The sequence below is a fragment of the Triplophysa rosa genome, linkage group LG14 (assembly GCF_024868665.1).
Source record: "Triplophysa rosa linkage group LG14, Trosa_1v2, whole genome shotgun sequence".
In the NCBI taxonomy this organism is placed as follows: Eukaryota; Metazoa; Chordata; class Actinopteri; order Cypriniformes; family Nemacheilidae; genus Triplophysa; species Triplophysa rosa.
Window position 1 is genome coordinate 13,695,608 of NC_079903.1, and position 19,059 is coordinate 13,714,666.

The following is a 19,059-nucleotide window of genomic DNA, read 5'->3' on the forward strand; positions in this document are numbered from 1 at the left end:
TTGTACAGCTTGTTTTTAGACAACATGTTTGAAGATAGTGTTGAAAGAGAAATGAGACTCTGGATGTGTAACAAAAACAGCATTTATTAATGTCTCTGAGATTGTTGTAGAAAACATGTTTAAAGCAACATAAAAAAAAGAAACAAAAGAATAATTATGTACACATTGTGATTCAATCCGAACTGGTTGCATTCCTACTTTAAGGAATTTCAGGCTTGCTGAGCAATCTGGGCAATTTTCTGGAGCATGTCTTCAGACTGTAGCTGTTCCAGGGTCAACAGAGACAGACCCAACTGATCCTCCTGTCAAACAATCATTACATCAGTGTAAATGACTCATATTAATAGAATATGCACATAAATATGTTCTATATTGACAAATGCCTCCAAGTATTTAAAAATATAAATGTTTAAATGCTGCAACCATTTGACAAAAAAAAAGAACTGGTATTGAGGTTTCAATGTATTATTAGCATTAACATCCTTTAAAGCAATAATGCACATTCAGATCATTGAAGATTTCTAAAGTCTTCCTAATATATCCAAGCTTAGGAAGGTTAATGTGGTCACCCACGCATTGATCTTACCCGTCTGAAGGGTTGGGCCATCTGTCGTAGAAAGTGTTTAGATAACTGCACAGTCTCATCGATGGTCAGATTTAAGCTTCCATCTGTAAGGTGTTCCTGGATCCAGCGGGGAAGCTTGCCTCGCTTATCCGCTCGTGCGTAACGCTGGAAATAAAAGAACAAATGACCACAAAATGACTATTCAAGACTAAAACTATAAAAATCCCACGCTGACTTCTCACCATACTTACCTTGTCAGCAAAGATCAAAAGGCCGTAGTCTGTTTTGCCTCGGATGGCTCTACCCACACACTGTGCTGCGTGGCGCATCGCGTCAAAGGTCAGGAAGTCGTTTTCCCGGATTTGAAACTGGTCTCTGAGGTATTCCAACCGTGCCTGATTCATACAGGATCAGAATATTTCAATTACACCATTTATAAAAGCTAATATATTTTTAGAGAGAAAAAGCTCATATATATATATATATATAGAGTGAGAGAGTTTGATGAACCTTGAGAATACGGCTTTGAGTGTAAACATACGGCACTCCAAACATGATAACAGCACGGCCAAAATGATGCACTGATGTTAAAAAAAGCATCAGATCAGCATAGGTAAATACTTTTAAAGTGTTTTCTATATAAAGAACAATACAGATCACAATCGATCCAAGGAAGAGTGCCCACCAAAGTCAATTCCTTCAGACACCTTCCCTCTCGCCACAGACAGAAGAATTGCTCCTCTGCCGTTCTCACAGGCCTAAAACCAACAACAGGCGGTGAGATAACAGTGATTACTTTCAAACATTCAAACAGGATGCCCACAGACAACATTACACAACACGATTAAGGAAAACAGGATTACGGAGCATTAAGCGGTAAATGTTTATTAACCTCCTGATACTTCTCCAGGGCCATGCTCGTCTCCGCTGCATCCTGGGTCTCTATGAAAATGAGCTTGTTCCTCTGAATGTTTTCAAGAATCGCCTGCGAAACCGGCAAGAGAATTTAGTTGCGATTTACCGAGTTGCACTAATACTTAAGTGCTTTTTCAGCCGTTTCTACATACCTGCTCATACCACGAGGCCACAATGTTCTCCATGTAAACGTAACTTGTGAAGAACGCCACGATTCCATCAGGGACAATGGCAGACATTTCCAGCAGCAGGTTTCCATAGTTACGGATCACAGCTGCGGTATATTAAATAAAACTCAAGTCTTTCATTTGCAACCAACTACAAATCAAGATTTTACTACAAACAAAATCACATAACATACCAAAGTCTTCTCTGGTCTCAAATTTGGAAGTCATCGCTACCTGATCGTTCCCACGTCCAACGATCTGAAACAAAAATGTTGTCAGTAAAAACATCAAATATTGTTTCATTTTATATTTATAGGACGCCACATTAGCAAATCATCATTCAAAAACAGCAATGACACCCTACGTTGTTACGGTTACAACTCACAAGAGGGCACAGACAGGTTCGTGCCAGTGTCATGGTGAAGGATGCCACAGTGACCGGTCGGAAGTCGAGGATGCGTGGATAGATGTCCAACGGAGACAGTGTCTAATTAGGTAGATAAATGAAGATCATCTTAATCCAACTTGCTAAAACACAGTTGTAATGTAAGGCCTGCATTCTTATGAGGTGACAGTGCAGTGTGTTTTACACAGATGGCAGGAGTGTCACAGTGAGATTATAATGAAGAGATCAGTGAGAAGGCCGACCTTAATCTAATATTCAAGGAAAAACAGAAGCATAGATGGAGGAGTGTAGTTTACCCCTGATGTGATAATGACCGACTGAAAGCGGCCAAACACGGGCTTTATGGCAATAGAGGGGTCCATACAACTGCAGAAATCACAAAATGATCTGTAAATGACTTCTCACTGAATTAACTGCATATGTTACATACAAGGGGTTCAATAACATCCACAATAAGTAATACACAGTGTAACAAATTTGTGTTTCGCCCGACCTTTTAATAGTTCTTGTACAATTCTGTGGTGCTAATTATTGTGGTAATATTTATTTTCATGTAGCATCAATGTTTTGGTGTACATTTAGCTCAAGTCAATTTTGAGCTAATATCATTAATTACGGTATATCGGTCTACTGCAAATAAACAAACAAAAACTGTACAAACTTTCACATATTTTAAAATGTATTTTTCAATTGTCACCGTCAGAAAATTCTAGACATTTCTGTAGCACAGGGAAGGTGGGATGAGGCGATGATGGGTGACTATGTCTGGAACTTGGTTCGTGAGGACAGTCATAAAAGACAAAACCAATCAAATGTACACTTCTGAAGTTTTGGACAACTCATTTTTAGTAACTGTTAAGTTAAACTGTTGTTTTGAGCTCAGTGTTATGCCAGTACCTTGTCATTTCTGCGTACGAGTAATACTACCGAATGTATAATTTTTTTTTTGTGAGTAAAATAATGTGATTTTCGTGATCAGCATGTTAAACTTCATAGAGAAACAGTAAAAATGAAAGCGAAACAACTTTTTAAAAATTTGTTACATTGTGATATCAATAAAATGAGCAAACACTCATTCTATTCCATTCTATATTCTATAACCAATGCACCTGAAGTGAAGAACAGGATTTGCTATGGTTGGTGTTCTATCTTCAAAGGGCTCAATGATGATGGTGAAACCTACAAGAGAGAAAATATTTGAGATATCTTTGAACTGTGTTAATATGGAAGCGAGGCAGGATACGGTTTCGTCACCTTTGCTGTAGGTGCTGACAAGTGTTGCGAAGTGAGAGATCAGAGTGATGGCTGAGAAATCAGCGATATCTGCGATCTCCAGCGTCCTCAGTAGTGACCGCAGCCTCTCAGCACAAAATCTAGTAGTGGGTTAGATCGCAGACTGGTGAAAAGGGCTTCATTGCTTAGTAAAGACCATCAGTATTTCATCTGGTTGTTTCTCCAGCTCACCTCAGAGGCTTGCGATCGATGCAAACCTTCTCAAAGATGTCTTTGAGGAACTGAGGAGCGCTCTCTTGCACCACATGATGGATCCGCAGGCGAGACTTCAGGTACTCGAGGAAGCGCTTCATAAAGCCCACAAAATGCTCGGCTGTGCGGATACTGCCAGGAACGGCCTCTGAAGTGATATACAAGTGTGACAGTCGTATATACTGTATGTTGTGGATCATGTGCATAGTATACGTGAACTAGTGTTAAATATCCACTAAAAATCATGATACTACTGTAGATGCTTACAAGTAATTGCAAGTCAATTTAAGTTAGTTCAGAGATTTGTATGCAGATGATCCAAATACCAATGTAGATCACATAAACAGACCTTTAAGAATTTCATCCGGCAAAACGGGATTGGAGAGATAAACGTCAGTTTCTCGAGCAACATTTGCTTCTTTAAGACCCTCAACTAATCTCTTGTATTCCTCTTTGAGTTTGGCAGCATCCGTCTCCTTAATTCTTTAAAAGAATACAGTGAAAATACATTATATTATGCAACGGAATAAAGATTCACTTATTTTTATCACACCTGTTAATGGTGTTTTGCAGGGTTTCCACATTGGCCTGGCTGCGATCCAGCGTTCTCCTGGTAATGTTGACGCTCATGGAATCAATACACACATTATCTACAGGGAACAGAATCAACATGAACAACCACAATCTGTTCATATGGCACAAAGTGCATTGACCAGCGTTGCGATGTGCTGCTTACCTATGTTGTGAGCCTCATCAAATACGACTACAGATTTCTTCGCGAGCTCTTTTGAGACCAGGTCGGCTATTTTGGGGTCTAGTAGGTAATGGTAGCTGTACACTACTATGTTTGCATGGAGAATCTAAACATGAAATCAACACCAGTTAACATTGTGCATAGCAAATCTGAATATCAATCCACATTTTTTGCAATGTCATATCAGAGTACTCACAGAGTAACGTGCCAGAAAGTATGGACACCAGCCTTTTCTACGCCCAAAGTCCTTTAGATCGTCCAAGTTATATATACCAGAAGGAATGGGCACCTGTCTACCTACTGCATCAAATTCCTGCATACAACATACGAGTAAACACACAAAAAACGACATAATAATTGTAAAGCTGTAATAAAAACCAAAGGTTAAACGTAGGGCAAAAGTTTCAGTATATGCTTGAGAAACACTGTATACCTCATAGAACTTGCAGACGGGTTGAGCTGGATTACTGTGACGCTGCGCTCGTATATACGACGCTGTCAGGCTGTGACACTTCCCATCTACTTCTTTTCCAAAACGCAGAGAGCTCACCTGTGAACACACAAATTCAGTCCTGCTTAACGTGTTCCACTGCAGGCCAATGTTTTCAAACCCACAAAAAAAAAAGTGTGAATTAATAAGAAGATCCCGTGTTCGCCTTACTTCAGGGTGAATGCACAGGTTTTTCCGTGAAGAGAGTGCCAGTGCAAGGAAGTTAGATTTGGCTCCTGTTTCCTTTGCATAATAATCGATCAGTTTTCTTAACTCCTCCACAACCTGAAGAAAGAACATGCATGTTTATCTATGAAGAAATCAAGTAATGGGATTGGGTTATAGACATGTGTAAGAAATACCTTCTCTATTTCAGGTACAGTACGAGAGCAGTAGATGAGTTTGGTCACTTCTAAGGGGAAAGTCTGAAAGTGGCCAATATAAAGAAAACTGTTTGAGTAAGATTGATATTGCTGTGAAGTATAAGAATCCGAATACAAAACGGTTTATGTATCATTCACCGTCTGGTAAGCAACGATGAGGGAAAGAAGAGAAATTGTTTTGCCTGTTCCTGAAGGCATCTCGAGAACTCCATGACCCTGTGCAGTGATAACGGATGGGGGAGGAATACATAAGTTAAAAAAAATCAGTGGATAATGTGAACATATTGTGAAGACACAGTACATTTCTTGCTCAATCACATGCACGTTTATGTTAAAGCTAGCGTTATGATTATTGTATTCGTGATGCGATCAATACCTTTGCGTCAAGTGTCCTCTTGAGTTCAAGCATGTATGAGTATTGTTCGGGATAAATGTAGTCATACGGAAAGTAGACTAATAACCCGTCGATGTTCAGCCTATAGGGACAAACAAGTATTAAGATGCTTTTAAGAAGAAGAAAAAAAGAAACATTGGTTGAGCATTTTTAGATTGCAGCAATGAGTTTAATCTGTCTGATAAGGATTTTACTCACTTCATGGTGGGTAACTGTTAGTGGAGAAATTTTATAGCAATAGAGTTTTTCTCGTAGTCAGTTTTCCGCTACTTTGCACATTAATATATCTATATGACTGTCTTAAAAATATCAGACAACAGTAAATGTAAAGAGCCGAACAGACATTCTCAGTCGCACAGCACGCCGTCGCAACTAAAATGCGTAGGTATTTTGTTTCTATGATTGGTTGTTTGTTTGGAAATCTTTCATTTGATTGGATGAGAGTTAGGATTAGGGCGGGACTGTGAGTGAGTTGTCAGGGTTAGACCTAAATAATCGAAAAAGAGTGCCGAACTTTAAACCAAAAAAGCTATATGCATGACTGTTAAATTAAATGTAAACATAAATGTATTGATTAAAAAAATGAAATGAAATGAAAAATAGTAGTAAAAATGTAACTTGTTAATAACAAAAAATAATTTAATAATAATGATTAAAAAATAATAATAATATAATAATAATTCAGCACATCATCAACTCACATTTTAGGTGAATAAAATCATGTATTTTGTTCTATGATTAAAACACAGGATGAATTTGTTTAAGATTTTATTTACATGGATGTTTATTTCATATTTTGCAATACAGTAACATATACTGTAATATAATATCAATAAAAATATGCAGATTTTTAATAAACTTTTACGCAGATTATTTTGTACTCAAGAAGGCAGCAAAAGGAATTTTCACAGATCACAGGGTAGACAGATTAATATGTTTTACATTTCTGCATAAAATGTTAACTCATATGAAACTGTAACAATTGGCCATGTTTTAATAAACTTTCTCCTAAATCTACTACAATTTATGCATTTCAAACTTTGTGCAAAACCTTGAAAAATAAACTATGTAGCCAATATTCCTTTCCTTGTATATGACAGTTTACAAGTACAGAGCAAATATACAAAATGAACCTGTTGTTAGTGCTTGAATATTTAGTTTCCAGTTAGGTCAGAATGCATTATAGTAGCAAAACATATTAAAACTCTTCCTGTCATGTTGGAGCATGTTTGTGCTATGACCACATAAAAACAGCATCATTGTCATAGAGTTGCAAAATGTTATAATAATTGCCCAAGAGAGACAATGGAAATGTGCCGCAGTCATCCCAATTTCTACATTGTCCTCTGAAACAGCCATAAAAAGATGATCAGCTCATATCTCATGTCTCTCCTCCACACTCTTATAACGGTCCATGATCCTAAGAACATCCTCCAAAATGGATGGTCCCAGATCCAGGTCCAAACCCATTAGGGACTCAGAACGTGACATGGAAGGTGAGACAGCCGAAGACTCGCAGTTTTCGCTCCGCAGGTCCTCATTACTGAGCCCAGCATCCGAGTCCAAACTCAAGCCTCGCTTCGGGTCCGGTGGACCACAGCCCTCCGAGATGGAATCATCTGAGGATACCTCAGACAAAGAGCCCGTGGAAGGCACCAAGTGTGGAAGGACTGGGATTGAAGCAGACAGAGTAAGCTCATGGCAGGGATTCCTAGAGTGTCCAACCCCTTCCTCACACACAGACATGGAATGGTGTTGCTGATGCTCTTGTGGAGTGTAATGATGATGATGATTCTGCTGCTGATGGTTTGGGTGACCAGGTGATGAGTGCTCATCTAAATGCAGACGTGGTGGTTTAGGAGGAGGTTGCTCAGGGTCAATGAATACTGGCATAGAGATGGTGGTTTTGAGAAGAGAATTGTGGAGGGAATTACGACTGCGATGATAAGCGTGACTTTTGCTGTTCACGTCAAAGATCTCATCCAACCTCCTGTCTATGCTGTGTGAATGAGAGTTAGGTGACTGGCTGAGGGCAGGAAGCATATCAAGCTTACCTTGCAAAAATCCCACATCACCAAACATGTCACCCTCTCCTTCAGGGCCGACATGGGCACTGTGGCGCAGGTCGCCTAACGGTGGGCTTATCATGTCACCTGATAGAACGTCCCGTATTTTTAGCTTCTTTCCGCGCTTTGGTGTAGACGTCTTTAAGTATATAGGAGTCTTGGCTGGCATCCTGTTGCCCAGTATTTAGTAATAAAAGTCAATATCTGCTATTTCTTTGTGTAAGAAATTAAGAGGAACTGAGTCCTCACTCTGATATTAGCCTTTTCATATATAGTTTATTTCACTTTTTATTATCTTGCTGGAAAGTTCACGGATGCATTTATGTTTGTGACTCCTGTGTTCGAATTCTTGAGCAGCTCCTGGAGTGTGACATCGCAACACCACATCCACAGATCTGAGAAACAAATGAGGAGAACAAAAAAGATTTACTACCTGGGTTGCAGAATTTCAATAACTCAACTCAACTCAACTTTATTTATATAGCGCTTTTACAATTTTCATTGTTACAAAGCAGCTGTACATGAGACATATTGACTGTAAGCAAAATAATTAAAGTTGTACCTGTAAAAACAAGAAAAGGTTGAAAACACAGAAGACAGACATACCCACATACAAAACACTCCACACACACAATATGCACACGTACTAACACACATAGACATAGAGACACACACACACACACGGATGCGCACGCACACACACACAACACACACACACACACACACGTACACACACAGACAAGTACGCACACACACACACACACACACACACACACACACACACGCTCAGTGAGAGCACACATTTAGGATAAAGGAGAGAGAAGCACAGGTCAAATATAACAGACTATAAATTCCTATATGCAATATTAATTAAGTAAAACTTTAAAATTCTAAAGCAGCCCCCCCGGCCAGGCAAATAGTGCAAAAACAGTATGCAAACGGTGGCGATACTGTTACAAATATACAATAAACAAACAAAAGCGCATATATTCACTTTACGATCTTAATGACAAAGCAAACATCTCTCTGTTTTTCTTATCCCCTGAGAGGTGATTTATATTTTTTGCCTGGTCTTTGCAGTGGCTTTCCTATAAATGACATGGCCCATAAAACACCAAGTATTGCAGGCATTCGTTTGTTTATTTAAAGGTATAATACAAAAGAGGTTTGCTTTCTGAATTATGAAATTGGTAAATTGAGATTTGACTATAGACTTTCTTTAAATCCATTTAAATCGCTGTTCTTCTTTGAACTTTGGCCATTTTAATAAAATGAGAAAACTGTAAACATTTGGAAAACTTGAACATAACAAAATAACAGCACCGTTTATTATTTAGTGTCTCCACAGCCTCAGAATGATTGCTTTTGACTATGAAACCCTCTGTCTGACCTCACACTGGGTTTATGTGTGGTCTTAAAAGCCCTGAATGTAAACCTCCTTGAAACAGAATAAATCTCTTACAATATCTGTTACAATCCATATATTTTATTCTTAAATAGACATGAAGCATGAGGTGAACATATATAAATACAAATAAATAGAGGGTAAATTTCGACCTGTTGCATGTCTGTAAATGTTCACAGATTATAGACTTGGTGGTTATTTTTGCTTCACCCCGCAGACTTAAGTGAATTACGCCGTATGTCTCTGGCACAGCACGCATTAAAACGAGCAGAACACAGGGTGTAGGCTATATTACATTTCTGTGATTGTTTTTCTCTGGGAGGCCACATGTTTTTCCCATCCAGGCTATTCAGAGTGATGCTGAGATTAAATGTGAACACAATATTGTAAAACGAAATGAAAATTACGTTGAAAGAAATAAATGATGTCTTCATTCAAGAGCCCCTTATGACCTTTCCAGGTCGCGTGCAGATACACCACACAGATCTATTATGTAATGGTTAAACTCCGTTAGTCCTTGAGATCAGCCCGTTCCCGGATTTCCCTAGTAAACCACTTGGTGTCATAGCTGGAATTTTAGTCTAACGTTACACCCATCATGCCGTTAATAAATCTTTCTCGGAATGCTGGTTATATATTTCTTTGTTATTGTAGGCCTACATAAAATTGTGATCATTCGTGTTTTTTTCTGTTTGTTGTTGTAAGAAGAGATAATGCGAATGACAACTACTTTGGATATTAAAGGGAATTGTGCTTTTAGGATCACCACGACCCTCGTATTTATCACCAAATAAACATCTGTTCTATGGCAAATAGAGCATCTAGCTTCACTGTAACTTCTTTATTTTCTATTAGTACTCTTTAAGTCTTTAAGGATGCAGAGAGCTTCTCTAAACTGGCTGTAAATTGTCAACGACAAATCCAGTTGTCAATACAGTTTTGATACGTGGAAAGTTTGCGTCAAGCAGATCCAGCACGAAATCAATACGCGACTGCTCTAGTATAACGTTACCTGAGCGTTTGATGTCAAGTTGAAGAATGCGATATGGATAAATAACAATCCACACAAAAGTCACAAAATTATACTTGCCTTTGATAAATCTCGTCTCTCTTCAGGTAGGTTATTCCGGGGTGTTAATAGATAAGATGCGCTCAGTGCGCGTTGTCTGTAGGGCGAGTATAAACCTCTTAAGTGAGCTGAAGCTGAGGGTGACGAAAAGCGCGGAGGAGGGCAGGAGAGGGGCGTGCGCGCATGATGCTCGTGAATGAGGAAATCTTTGGCAGTATTTTGTCTATCACCATACTTCAATACTTGTAAATCTGATTAATACTTAGTCCAGAAAAAAGTATACTGTAATTACATTTGCGGGGTAACACTTACTTGCTTTATAACTTATTGTAAAATATTACAAATGTATTCATGATTTATTAATATATTAATGTTGTAACGTAAAGTCAAATATTCCAAATCAAATGTTCTAAATCTCATAAAACTTTGATTAAAATAGGCTATTTTTGGAAATATGCATATGTTAACATATGCTATAATGTTAAGTGATGACCTAAAATAGGTGTTACCTGAGATTATAATTTGGCTGTTTAAAGAGGTCAGGGTGTAACTGTGCCATCTTTTTTGTTGTCGGCTGGAGCTGTTGTCTGCCAAAGCACGCTGGGCTGAGTGCTTTAACTGAGACAGAAATGCAGACGCGCGCATGTAGAAAGATGTTAAAAACAGCAAAGAAAACCTTTTTTATTCGCTGTAATTAGTTTTCTCAAAATTAGAAACATTTGTTTGACACAGTACACACAGTTACACTATGGGCCAAATTGACCTCAGACAACAAATATGCCTAAGGCCTTCTTAAAGCACCTAATAAAACAGATTTCAGTCTGTTTAATGGATCTGTGGCTTTAAGCTCCAGTTAATGTTAAAATTAACTATTACTTTTTCAAACTTAACTTTAACACACATTCGACATTCCATATAACCCAAATAACCTACTTTTTCCAGATTATTGGAATGTTGGAAAATTCCATTTCTGAGCTTTTCCTGTAAATTTCAGCCTGATTTCATTTTGTTTCATCACACTTGACTGAACCATAGTCTTTATACAGTCCCATTATTTGTGTGAAAAAAGTTCCTCATAAAGTTATGATTCAGTGACCTAGAAATTCCCCTTCTCCCACAGACAAAACTCAAATGGCATTAATACGTCTGCGGCATTTGAACAACGGAAAAACTTTTCTTTAATATGACAGGGTCAGATATAGTCATTACAAACAGCCAATTCAGCAGACAATTGCAGAAACTTTTAGAGGATTAAGACGGTCCTCCCTCATCACATTTCTTGGAAGGATGTCTTTAATGTCTGTTCTGGTTGAATTAATCAGTGGTTCTAATCCTAACATCAGAATTTGAGGGTTCAATTGCTGGTCAGCTCTGACGCAAAAGGACAAAATGGACCCTCAGGTCAACTAAACCCCCCTTCCGTGGAGGCCTAGCAAGTCATCAATCCATCAAAGACGTCACTGTGTATGTTGTGTGAACGGGCAGTAAGTGTGGAATGCTGAGCGAGAGACAGATTTTGTAGGACAATTGACTGGCTAAGTGACCTTACCGGTAGGAATTCTGGGAATCTCGAGATGTGACATGTGGTTTGCATTAGTGCTGTGAGCGTTTTCACAGCATGCAAGCCTGTCATAATAGATTCTGGGAGGATGACACACTAAGCTTGAATAAAAAGGGCTATAGTTCCACCAGAAACCCATACTGGTTTCAGACAATTGCAAATCTTGAGTTTTATTCACAGATAGTGGCCCCAAAACTTTTAAATTTCACCTATTGCAACTAAAAACGTGAAGGGATTATTCACCAAAAAATAAGAAAATTCTGTCTTCACTTATTTACCCTCATGTCCTTCAAAACATGCTTACTGTGTGACTTTTTCTTCTGTGACAAAGAAGATATCTTAAGAAATGTGGTTTCTGTCCATGATAGATGGAATGGAAGTCAATGAGGGCCAGTGTTGTTTGGTTACCAATGTTCTTCAAAATATCTTCTTTTGTGCTGAACAGAACAAAGAATTGTATAGTGTGAGAACAACTTGAGGGTAAGTAAATGATTTTCATTTTTATGTGAACCCTTTAAATGTGCGTTTGTGCTATATTTCTACAAACATAATAATTTGTTAACCATAAACATTAACCAGTTAATCACTAAATGAGCTTTATGAATAGATAGATGGGAGTATGTTGTAATAGGGTCAGTTTGCCATAAACCCACAAATAGATACCCAAGGTTTAAGTCTGTTTCTATGAGGGGGTTGGACAACCCAAAACAGGAGCATTGAATATTTCCATTCATCGTGTGTTTTGTCTTAAGCCCCCACAAGGACACATTGCTGCCAACGTGGGCTGTGAAAACAATACAAGATAAGAAAACGGTACAGCGCATACTAAAATAGAACAAAAAGAGAGATAAAATAAATCTCTATTTATCAGAAGATCCACTGACAGATACTCCAGTTTAAGCCCTTTCACAAGAAAGGCCACAAAATTGCTGTGATGCCTACTGCTGCAATTTAGTGAAAGTAGACCTGGGAAAAAGCACAACTCAGCATGAACAGAAATAAACAGACTGTATGACCCATTTAGTGCAGATAGTTCCCAGAGGGCCGAGGGGCTGTTGTGGGAACTAAGTGCGCTATGATTGAAATAGATGCAGTAATTATTATTAACTAACTCCTTCACACACAAACACACTTTAAGATGAAACTCAAAGTTGCGTATACATAACTAAATAAAAGTAACCTTTACAGGGTCATTATTACAATTCAAGCAGCAAAAAAATTGCATAAATATACATTTAAAACGTTACAATGATTTGATGTTTGCAGTTAACCACATTCATGCATAAGATGCATTCGGATATCAAACTTTAAAGACATCAATTTGTTAAAATATTTTTTGCTATTTTTATCCTCACTGTGCACAACAATCTATTTCAATATATTATTTCCTATTTACCCGTGCCAGTGTGTCTCTGAACTAGGAAGAGAGTGTTCTGAATGAAAAGGAAGGCTCCACTCAGGGAGTGATTGAAGGTCCCGCTTTGTTTTTTCCAAAGGAAGTCAGTTTTGTTTTTGAGGTCTCTTGAGCAGACATGTTGTTCCTGCTCCAGCGCTGGCTCACGTCGGTCTTCCCAGAGCACTGACTAGAATTCCTCAAAAAGGGCAGGAAATAGGGTGGAGGAACAGAAGAGAAGCTTGTAGTTGTGACCACATGGGAATCTCTGAACAAATTTGGCATGACACTTAGTGAGACCTAATCTCCTAAAGAGCGCTAGATTGACGATGAAGTAACAAAAGGCTCACGGTAAAAAAATTTCATTTAGTTTCTCAGTTTGTGAACCAGATAGTTGTGACTGAAGTCTATTTAAAAGCATAATTCTCTCCAAAATAAAAATCTATTATCATTTACTCTCGTTACTCCAAGAAGATGTTAAGCAACATGTTAGTCACTTTTGACATTCATTGTGTGTAAAAACAGAGTTGCATCAACTTTTAAAAAACGTCTTGGAACCAAGTCAATACAGGTTAAGAATGAACATGAAGGTGATGACATCTTTATCTTTAAGGCCCCATTTATGAAATTTGTAAAATACATTAGACTGCAGAAAAAATGTGAGCTCAAACATTGTTGAGGATACATGCCTGTGCATGCAGATGTACGTTAATTCTGAGAAATGCTTTGCAAGCAGTTTAAACCAAAAGAGCCAGGCTATAATAAGCCACTTTATAAGAACATTACGCAAATGTAGCCTGTTTAATCAAGTCCTGTTTCCCCTGCCAAAGAAAATCAACAGTCTTACCACTCTAGTTTTAAAACAGCAGGGTGTGGCAGAACTCTGTATAGAAACATGTTTACAACATACTAAAGTTAAACAGGATCTTTTTATGTGGTTTTATTTTAGTGTGGCTCAAACTAATCAAATCTGTTTATCACTATGACAAACAGACACCATGTAACAAAAATATTTAACCGAGATAAACGTGTTGGATGAATCATAAAAGCACATGCAGGTTCCATCTAACAGCTATCAAATATTTTTCTATCGCAGCTACTCTTAACTGAAATCTTTAAAATGATAGTTTAAACCGTTCTGCGCTTCAATTTCCTAAGCTTTTTTTGTACAAAAATCCTGATCAGATTTGGGAGTGTCTAAGGAAATGAGTCACGTTGTGCTCATATACAGTAGTCCGAAGAATCATGATATCATCACTGATTCACACTCTGTTCCAGTTCATTTTCAATCTGGTATTGCCTTTATTAAATACTTCAAAACTTCACCTACAATGATTGGTTACAAAATGTTACCTTTAGTCGAATATGGACACTTTCAATATACAAAGCCATCATTTTGCAGAGAGGCAATCCAAAACAACAAAAGCTGAAACTTCTGAGCAGTCACTGACACACCGATTTCAGGGACACAGTGAGCTCGAATCCCCCTATGTGAACAAAAAATGATATTTCCCAACATCAGCTGTTGCACAATTTAATTCACAAACCATATGGGAAGAATATGTACTATACACATATGTATATATATTTATATTTTTTATAGATATATACACACATTCATAAAACGGTTGAACTTGAACATTACAAAGAAAGAGAAGACTGCTTCAGTATAAAAAATAAATTAAAATGCTCTCATGTTACACAAACACAATGAAGAGTCTCAAACGAACAATTTGATGAACAAAGTGGGAGTGGCATCAACAGACTAAACTGAAGCATTAGGAATATAAGGGCATCCATACAGACATGAAAAACGTGTCAGCTAATCTAAGCAGAGAGAGAACAAAGCTAAAATTTCTTAAAAGGATCTTTAACCACTGGTGGACAGCAAAAGAAGTGTGCCGGTGAATTAGTTTAGCTCAACTGCAGGTGACGGACGGAGTGGCAGTGAATGAATTCTCCCCGTCACCACGCTGATCAGGTCGAGCAATACATTTACCAGTCATCACACAAGCCATGCTTATGATTGAACTCAAGCAGAATGATGGGAGGGGGTGAATGGGTCATAATCCAACAAACCTGTTTGGTATAGGTCGATGAAAATGTAAAACCAAAATTACTTCAGTATATCTTGATGTATACACCCATAGAGGTCCTTAAAATGAACATTTTATTTAAACATTTCCCATTTGGCTTTAAAATAGACATTTAGCTTTCATTTCCCATTATCACTAGTACAGTCACAATTCCTCCCAAACCCAACCGTCCAATAGAAATCTTTATGTAAATACTGTGGGGTGTGGTATGTGACCTGGCAAGGTTATTTCAGAAAACCGCATGCTAAAGTCCTTAGCGGTTCACGATGACAGTGTAATAGTACGGGTTACTGGCAAAATGGTGATGCTGTGGGGTCAAAGCCTTTGAAAACGTCTTTTAAAGAGGCATTGTCCTCTTCGGCCACATCAGGCTGGGCGGGGCTATTGCCACCGAACGGGCTGCCGGTGCCGCTGGGTTTGCCAACCTGCTTTACCATGGTGAACAATGTGGATACAGGAAGGTTGTGGACCCCCGCAGGCTGTTCTGTAGCCCCAGCAGGACCCTGACCAGCTGCGGACGGGCCGCCTGTTGCAGGAGCGCCACCTGCAGCTCCTGCATTGGGCGAGGGAGAAGGTTTGGGTCGTGGGCGGTTGTAGCTGTTGTAGCGGTCTGTAGTCTGCTCTGTAGTGCTCTTCTCGGGTTCCGGCTGGTCCAGCGCAGACTTGCGCACAAAAAGTGGCTCTTTTGCCTTGGGTTTAGTTGTCTGATTTTCGCTCGATTTGGGCTCAGGGGGAGGACTAGCGGCCTCCGAGCCATCAGCCTTGTCTGTCCCCTGAGTCCGTGGGTCATACAGACTAATGCCACTCAGCACACTGCTGCTGCCACTACCTCCACCACCACCCGCAGCACTTCGAACCGATCCTCCCGCCGATAGCAGCCTTGGATCGTATGGTGCAATGGTTGGTGAGGAAGAGGATGGGGATAAGGAGGCTGCCGGGGGAGAAACTTGCGGGGCAGGTGGTTCTGAGGTGGATTTAAGGGCAGATTTTTGTGGCTGGAGTCGGGGGTCGGCGGGGACTTTTCGTGCCATGCGCGGGTCAACGAGCTTCTCAGCAGAAGCGGACGGAGGCGATGAGATTCCTGCAGGAGCTACTTGAGCAGGGCTGGATGACGTGGCGTTGACAGTTTTGAGGATGCGCGAGAGCAGCTCAAAGTCTGGGAGGGATGAGGAGGGCTGATTTGACTGCTCGGAAGCAACAGCAGGAGGTGGGATCGAAGGGGGTGGGGCTGAGTGGTGCTGGGGTGGGGTGCGGGACAATCGAGGATCCATGGCAGTAACTGGAGGGATGCCAGGGGGAAGTGGGAGTAAGTCCTGTTTGGGAATAGGGATAGGGATGAGGTCTTCGGGACTCCACAGCACCGCCTTGGAAAATGAAGGCTTGTTCAGGACTATATCTTTTTTGATGTGGCTGAACTGCTGTAGTTGGGAGCGAGGATCACGCAGTGCCATGCCCATTAAAGGATCGAGGGGGATAGGCACAGGCTTTTCCCTTAGCATCCTCTCACCCTCCTCTTCCTCGTTGCTAGCTGGGGTGGTCAGGGGTGGGGGTTTGTACACAAGAGGATTCTCTGGTTTAGGTGGGTGTGTGGGTGCATGCCGAGCACGACGGGGATCTGCAGGGGTGGGGGATAGAGAAGATGAAGCACTGGCATCAGGAGCCTGAGAAGAGTCTGCAGTCCTGGATAAACGTGGGTCTCGTGCCAGCCGGGGATCTGCCGGTCGGCTGGGAGTCGGTGCAGGCTGAGATTTCTGCAGACGAGGATCGCTAGGAGCTGCGTCAGGTTTGAGGGGGCCTTGGGTCTGGGTTTGCTGGCGCAGGGTTTTGAGAATGGATGTGACACTGCCCCCACCATCCTCATCTTCGCTGGAATACCAGTTTGCTGAATCACCTGTTAAAAAAATTATAATTGACAGAGATCAGAGATAACAAACCCATCTGTAGCACATTACAATAAGGTTGTATTTGAAGAGTTTGGTTCCAAAATGAGATAACTCTGTTTTAAAAAAAATTCAGAAATCATGTTTTTTTATTGTGCATTCCAATTAATATCAATCTAACTGCAGTTGGTTTGTTTTGATTTAAGCCATAATAACAAAAAATCAGCTAAACTAATACAATAAAACACAATAAAAATATGATAACATAATAAAAAACATGATTTTTGAAAATTTTGAGTCATCTCATTTTGGTCATGATTTAACATTAATAACAATATAGTTTTTTAAATATGTATTAATCTTTGTTAATGTAAGTTAATGTCAATACAACTATTCATGTTAGTACACTGTGCATTAACTAATGTTAACAGTGACAACGTTTGATTTTAAAATGCATTAGTAAATGCTGAAGTTAACATGAACTAAGATTTATAAATGCTGTAGAAGTATCGTTCACTGTTAGTTCATGCAGCTAATGCACTACCTAATAATCTTAGAACATCAGTAAAGCTAAACTCAATGCTAAGAAAGCACCATCTAGTGGAGGGAACGATTTTTGTGTGGTGAGATTGCACAATCCCAGCCCAGAGGATGTTTACAGTATTATGAGGTTCTGGGCAGGGTCAGGCTCTGAGGAGACCTTGAGATGTTTCCTTCCCATAAATAGCTCTGGCAACATGTATGTCAGCACTTTTAAAACTAGCTATTTATATGTATATAAATCAATAGATATAGTTATAACAACATACTTTCTTTAAATGTTTATTTTTAAGATCTTTCATAAGTTTTTACATGAAACATACAATGCGGGATGCAAAATGCTATATTATATTCTTGTAATACATATTTTTCCTATTTAAATTTAATTTAAAAAATAATTTAGTAGATCTCCCTTTCGTAGCTAACTTTTCCACCCAGTTGCATGTTATGATATAGGAGCAAATGCATCCAGGTCAGGTTAATGAGAGCAATGCAGAAGTACCTTCATTCTCTCTCTCTGCTCCTCCACCTTCAGCCAGCCTCCTGGCTCTCTCCTCATCCTCTTGCTGTTTTTGCTGGAGTCTCATAAACAGCACACGCTGTGCTGGAGGCAGAAAATCTGGCACTGCCATTCCAGACTTATTAGAAGGGCCAACATTAGCTGTGCCCTCTATCCCGCCAGAGTTCTGGTTCCCAGACGGCTGATCATTGAAACTTCCACCGCTTGGTCCTTGAAAGTTGTCACCTGTACAGAGGTGAACAATTAGGCTGAATATTAATATTATGTTTTAGAAATAAAACTTGCACAAAACACAAGAGAGACGTTCCCATAACTCCATTGATTGAGCATGACAACTGGTCGAGCTTCAATAACACGTGAATAGATCCTCCAACTGTAAATGCGACCTTACCTGTGACCTCACTCGGACAAAACAGGAGTGATACTTATTGGACCGAAAACCGCCATACGTAACAACCAAGAATACTGCTTTAACTATTGATGGATGTTCCATAAAACCCTTGTTGTCAGCAAAGAATCTTGGCATTTTATTTGATAGTAATCTGTCAATTGAAAGCCATGTCGCCAACACCTGTAAAACCGCGTTTTTTCATCTTAAGAATATATCTAAACTACATCATTTGCTGTCACTATCAGATGCAGAGAAGCTAATTCATGCATTCATGACGTCAAGACTAGATTATTGTAATGCACTATTAGGTGGCTGTCCTGTGGGCCTATTACAAACACTCCAGCTAGTTCAAAACGCAGCAGCTCGAGTTCTTACATGAACTAAAAAGTATGAGCATATTAGCCCGGTTCTATCAACATCTTGCTGATTACCTATAAAGCCCTACACCAGGGGTATTCAATTAAAGTTCCAAGAGATCCAGTCTTTATACTTTCTTCCAAACAGAGGTCCGGACAATATGTTTTTTTTAAATAACAAAAAAAAAACATTTAATCAATTTAGCCCACTTGGATATATATA

General features: G+C 39.4%; 3 protein-coding genes across 3 annotated transcripts in view; all 3 read right to left on the reverse strand.

Annotated features, from left to right (window-relative positions):
• Window positions 1–64: 64 nt before the first annotated feature.
• ercc2 (excision repair cross-complementation group 2) lies at window positions 65–5,919 on the reverse strand. Its single transcript, XM_057351393.1, has 23 exons — window positions 5,758–5,919; window positions 5,542–5,641; window positions 5,304–5,381; window positions 5,145–5,207; window positions 4,954–5,067; window positions 4,726–4,842; window positions 4,489–4,605; window positions 4,275–4,398; window positions 4,092–4,188; window positions 3,888–4,021; window positions 3,518–3,686; window positions 3,308–3,426; window positions 3,163–3,232; window positions 2,350–2,419; window positions 2,033–2,134; window positions 1,842–1,905; window positions 1,633–1,754; window positions 1,458–1,550; window positions 1,251–1,323; window positions 1,076–1,146; window positions 817–960; window positions 587–730; window positions 65–302 (listed from the first exon to the last, which is right to left on the reverse strand). Exons 1-23 carry the CDS (start codon window positions 5,760–5,762, stop codon window positions 210–212), a joined length of 2,283 nt encoding a protein of 760 aa, XP_057207376.1. The 5' UTR covers window positions 5,763–5,919; the 3' UTR covers window positions 65–209.
• A 391-nt stretch (window positions 5,920–6,310) lies between these two features.
• zgc:154093 (uncharacterized protein LOC777623 homolog) lies at window positions 6,311–8,018 on the reverse strand. Its single transcript, XM_057351207.1, has one exon. It carries the CDS (start codon window positions 7,792–7,794, stop codon window positions 6,934–6,936), a length of 861 nt encoding a protein of 286 aa, XP_057207190.1. The 5' UTR covers window positions 7,795–8,018; the 3' UTR covers window positions 6,311–6,933.
• Window positions 8,019–14,571: 6,553 nt separating this feature from the next.
• zc3h4 (zinc finger CCCH-type containing 4) overlaps window positions 14,572–19,059 on the reverse strand; it is a 15,870-nt gene continuing 11,382 nt past the window's right edge. Inside the window, exons 13-14 of the mRNA XM_057350940.1 lie at window positions 18,072–18,314; window positions 14,572–17,040 (exon numbers count right to left, since the gene is read on the reverse strand). Of these exons, the coding sequence (XP_057206923.1) occupies window positions 15,437–17,040; window positions 18,072–18,314 (1,847 nt within the window). The 3' untranslated portion in view covers window positions 14,572–15,436. The remainder of the gene's footprint in view (window positions 17,041–18,071; window positions 18,315–19,059) is intronic.

Coding starts and splice junctions, on each gene's coding strand:
- ercc2 (XM_057351393.1), bottom strand. Junction 4,606..4,725: donor CCGTCTGCAAGTTCTATGAG/GTATACAGTGTT, acceptor TGTTGTATGCAG/GAATTTGATGCAGTAGGTAG. Junction 4,189..4,274: donor TGATGAGGCTCACAACATAG/GTAAGCAGCACA, acceptor TGTTCCCTGTAG/ATAATGTGTGTATTGATTCC.
- zgc:154093 (XM_057351207.1), bottom strand. CDS start 7,794: ATGCCAGCCAAGACTCCTATATACTTAAAGACGTCTACACCAAAGCGC.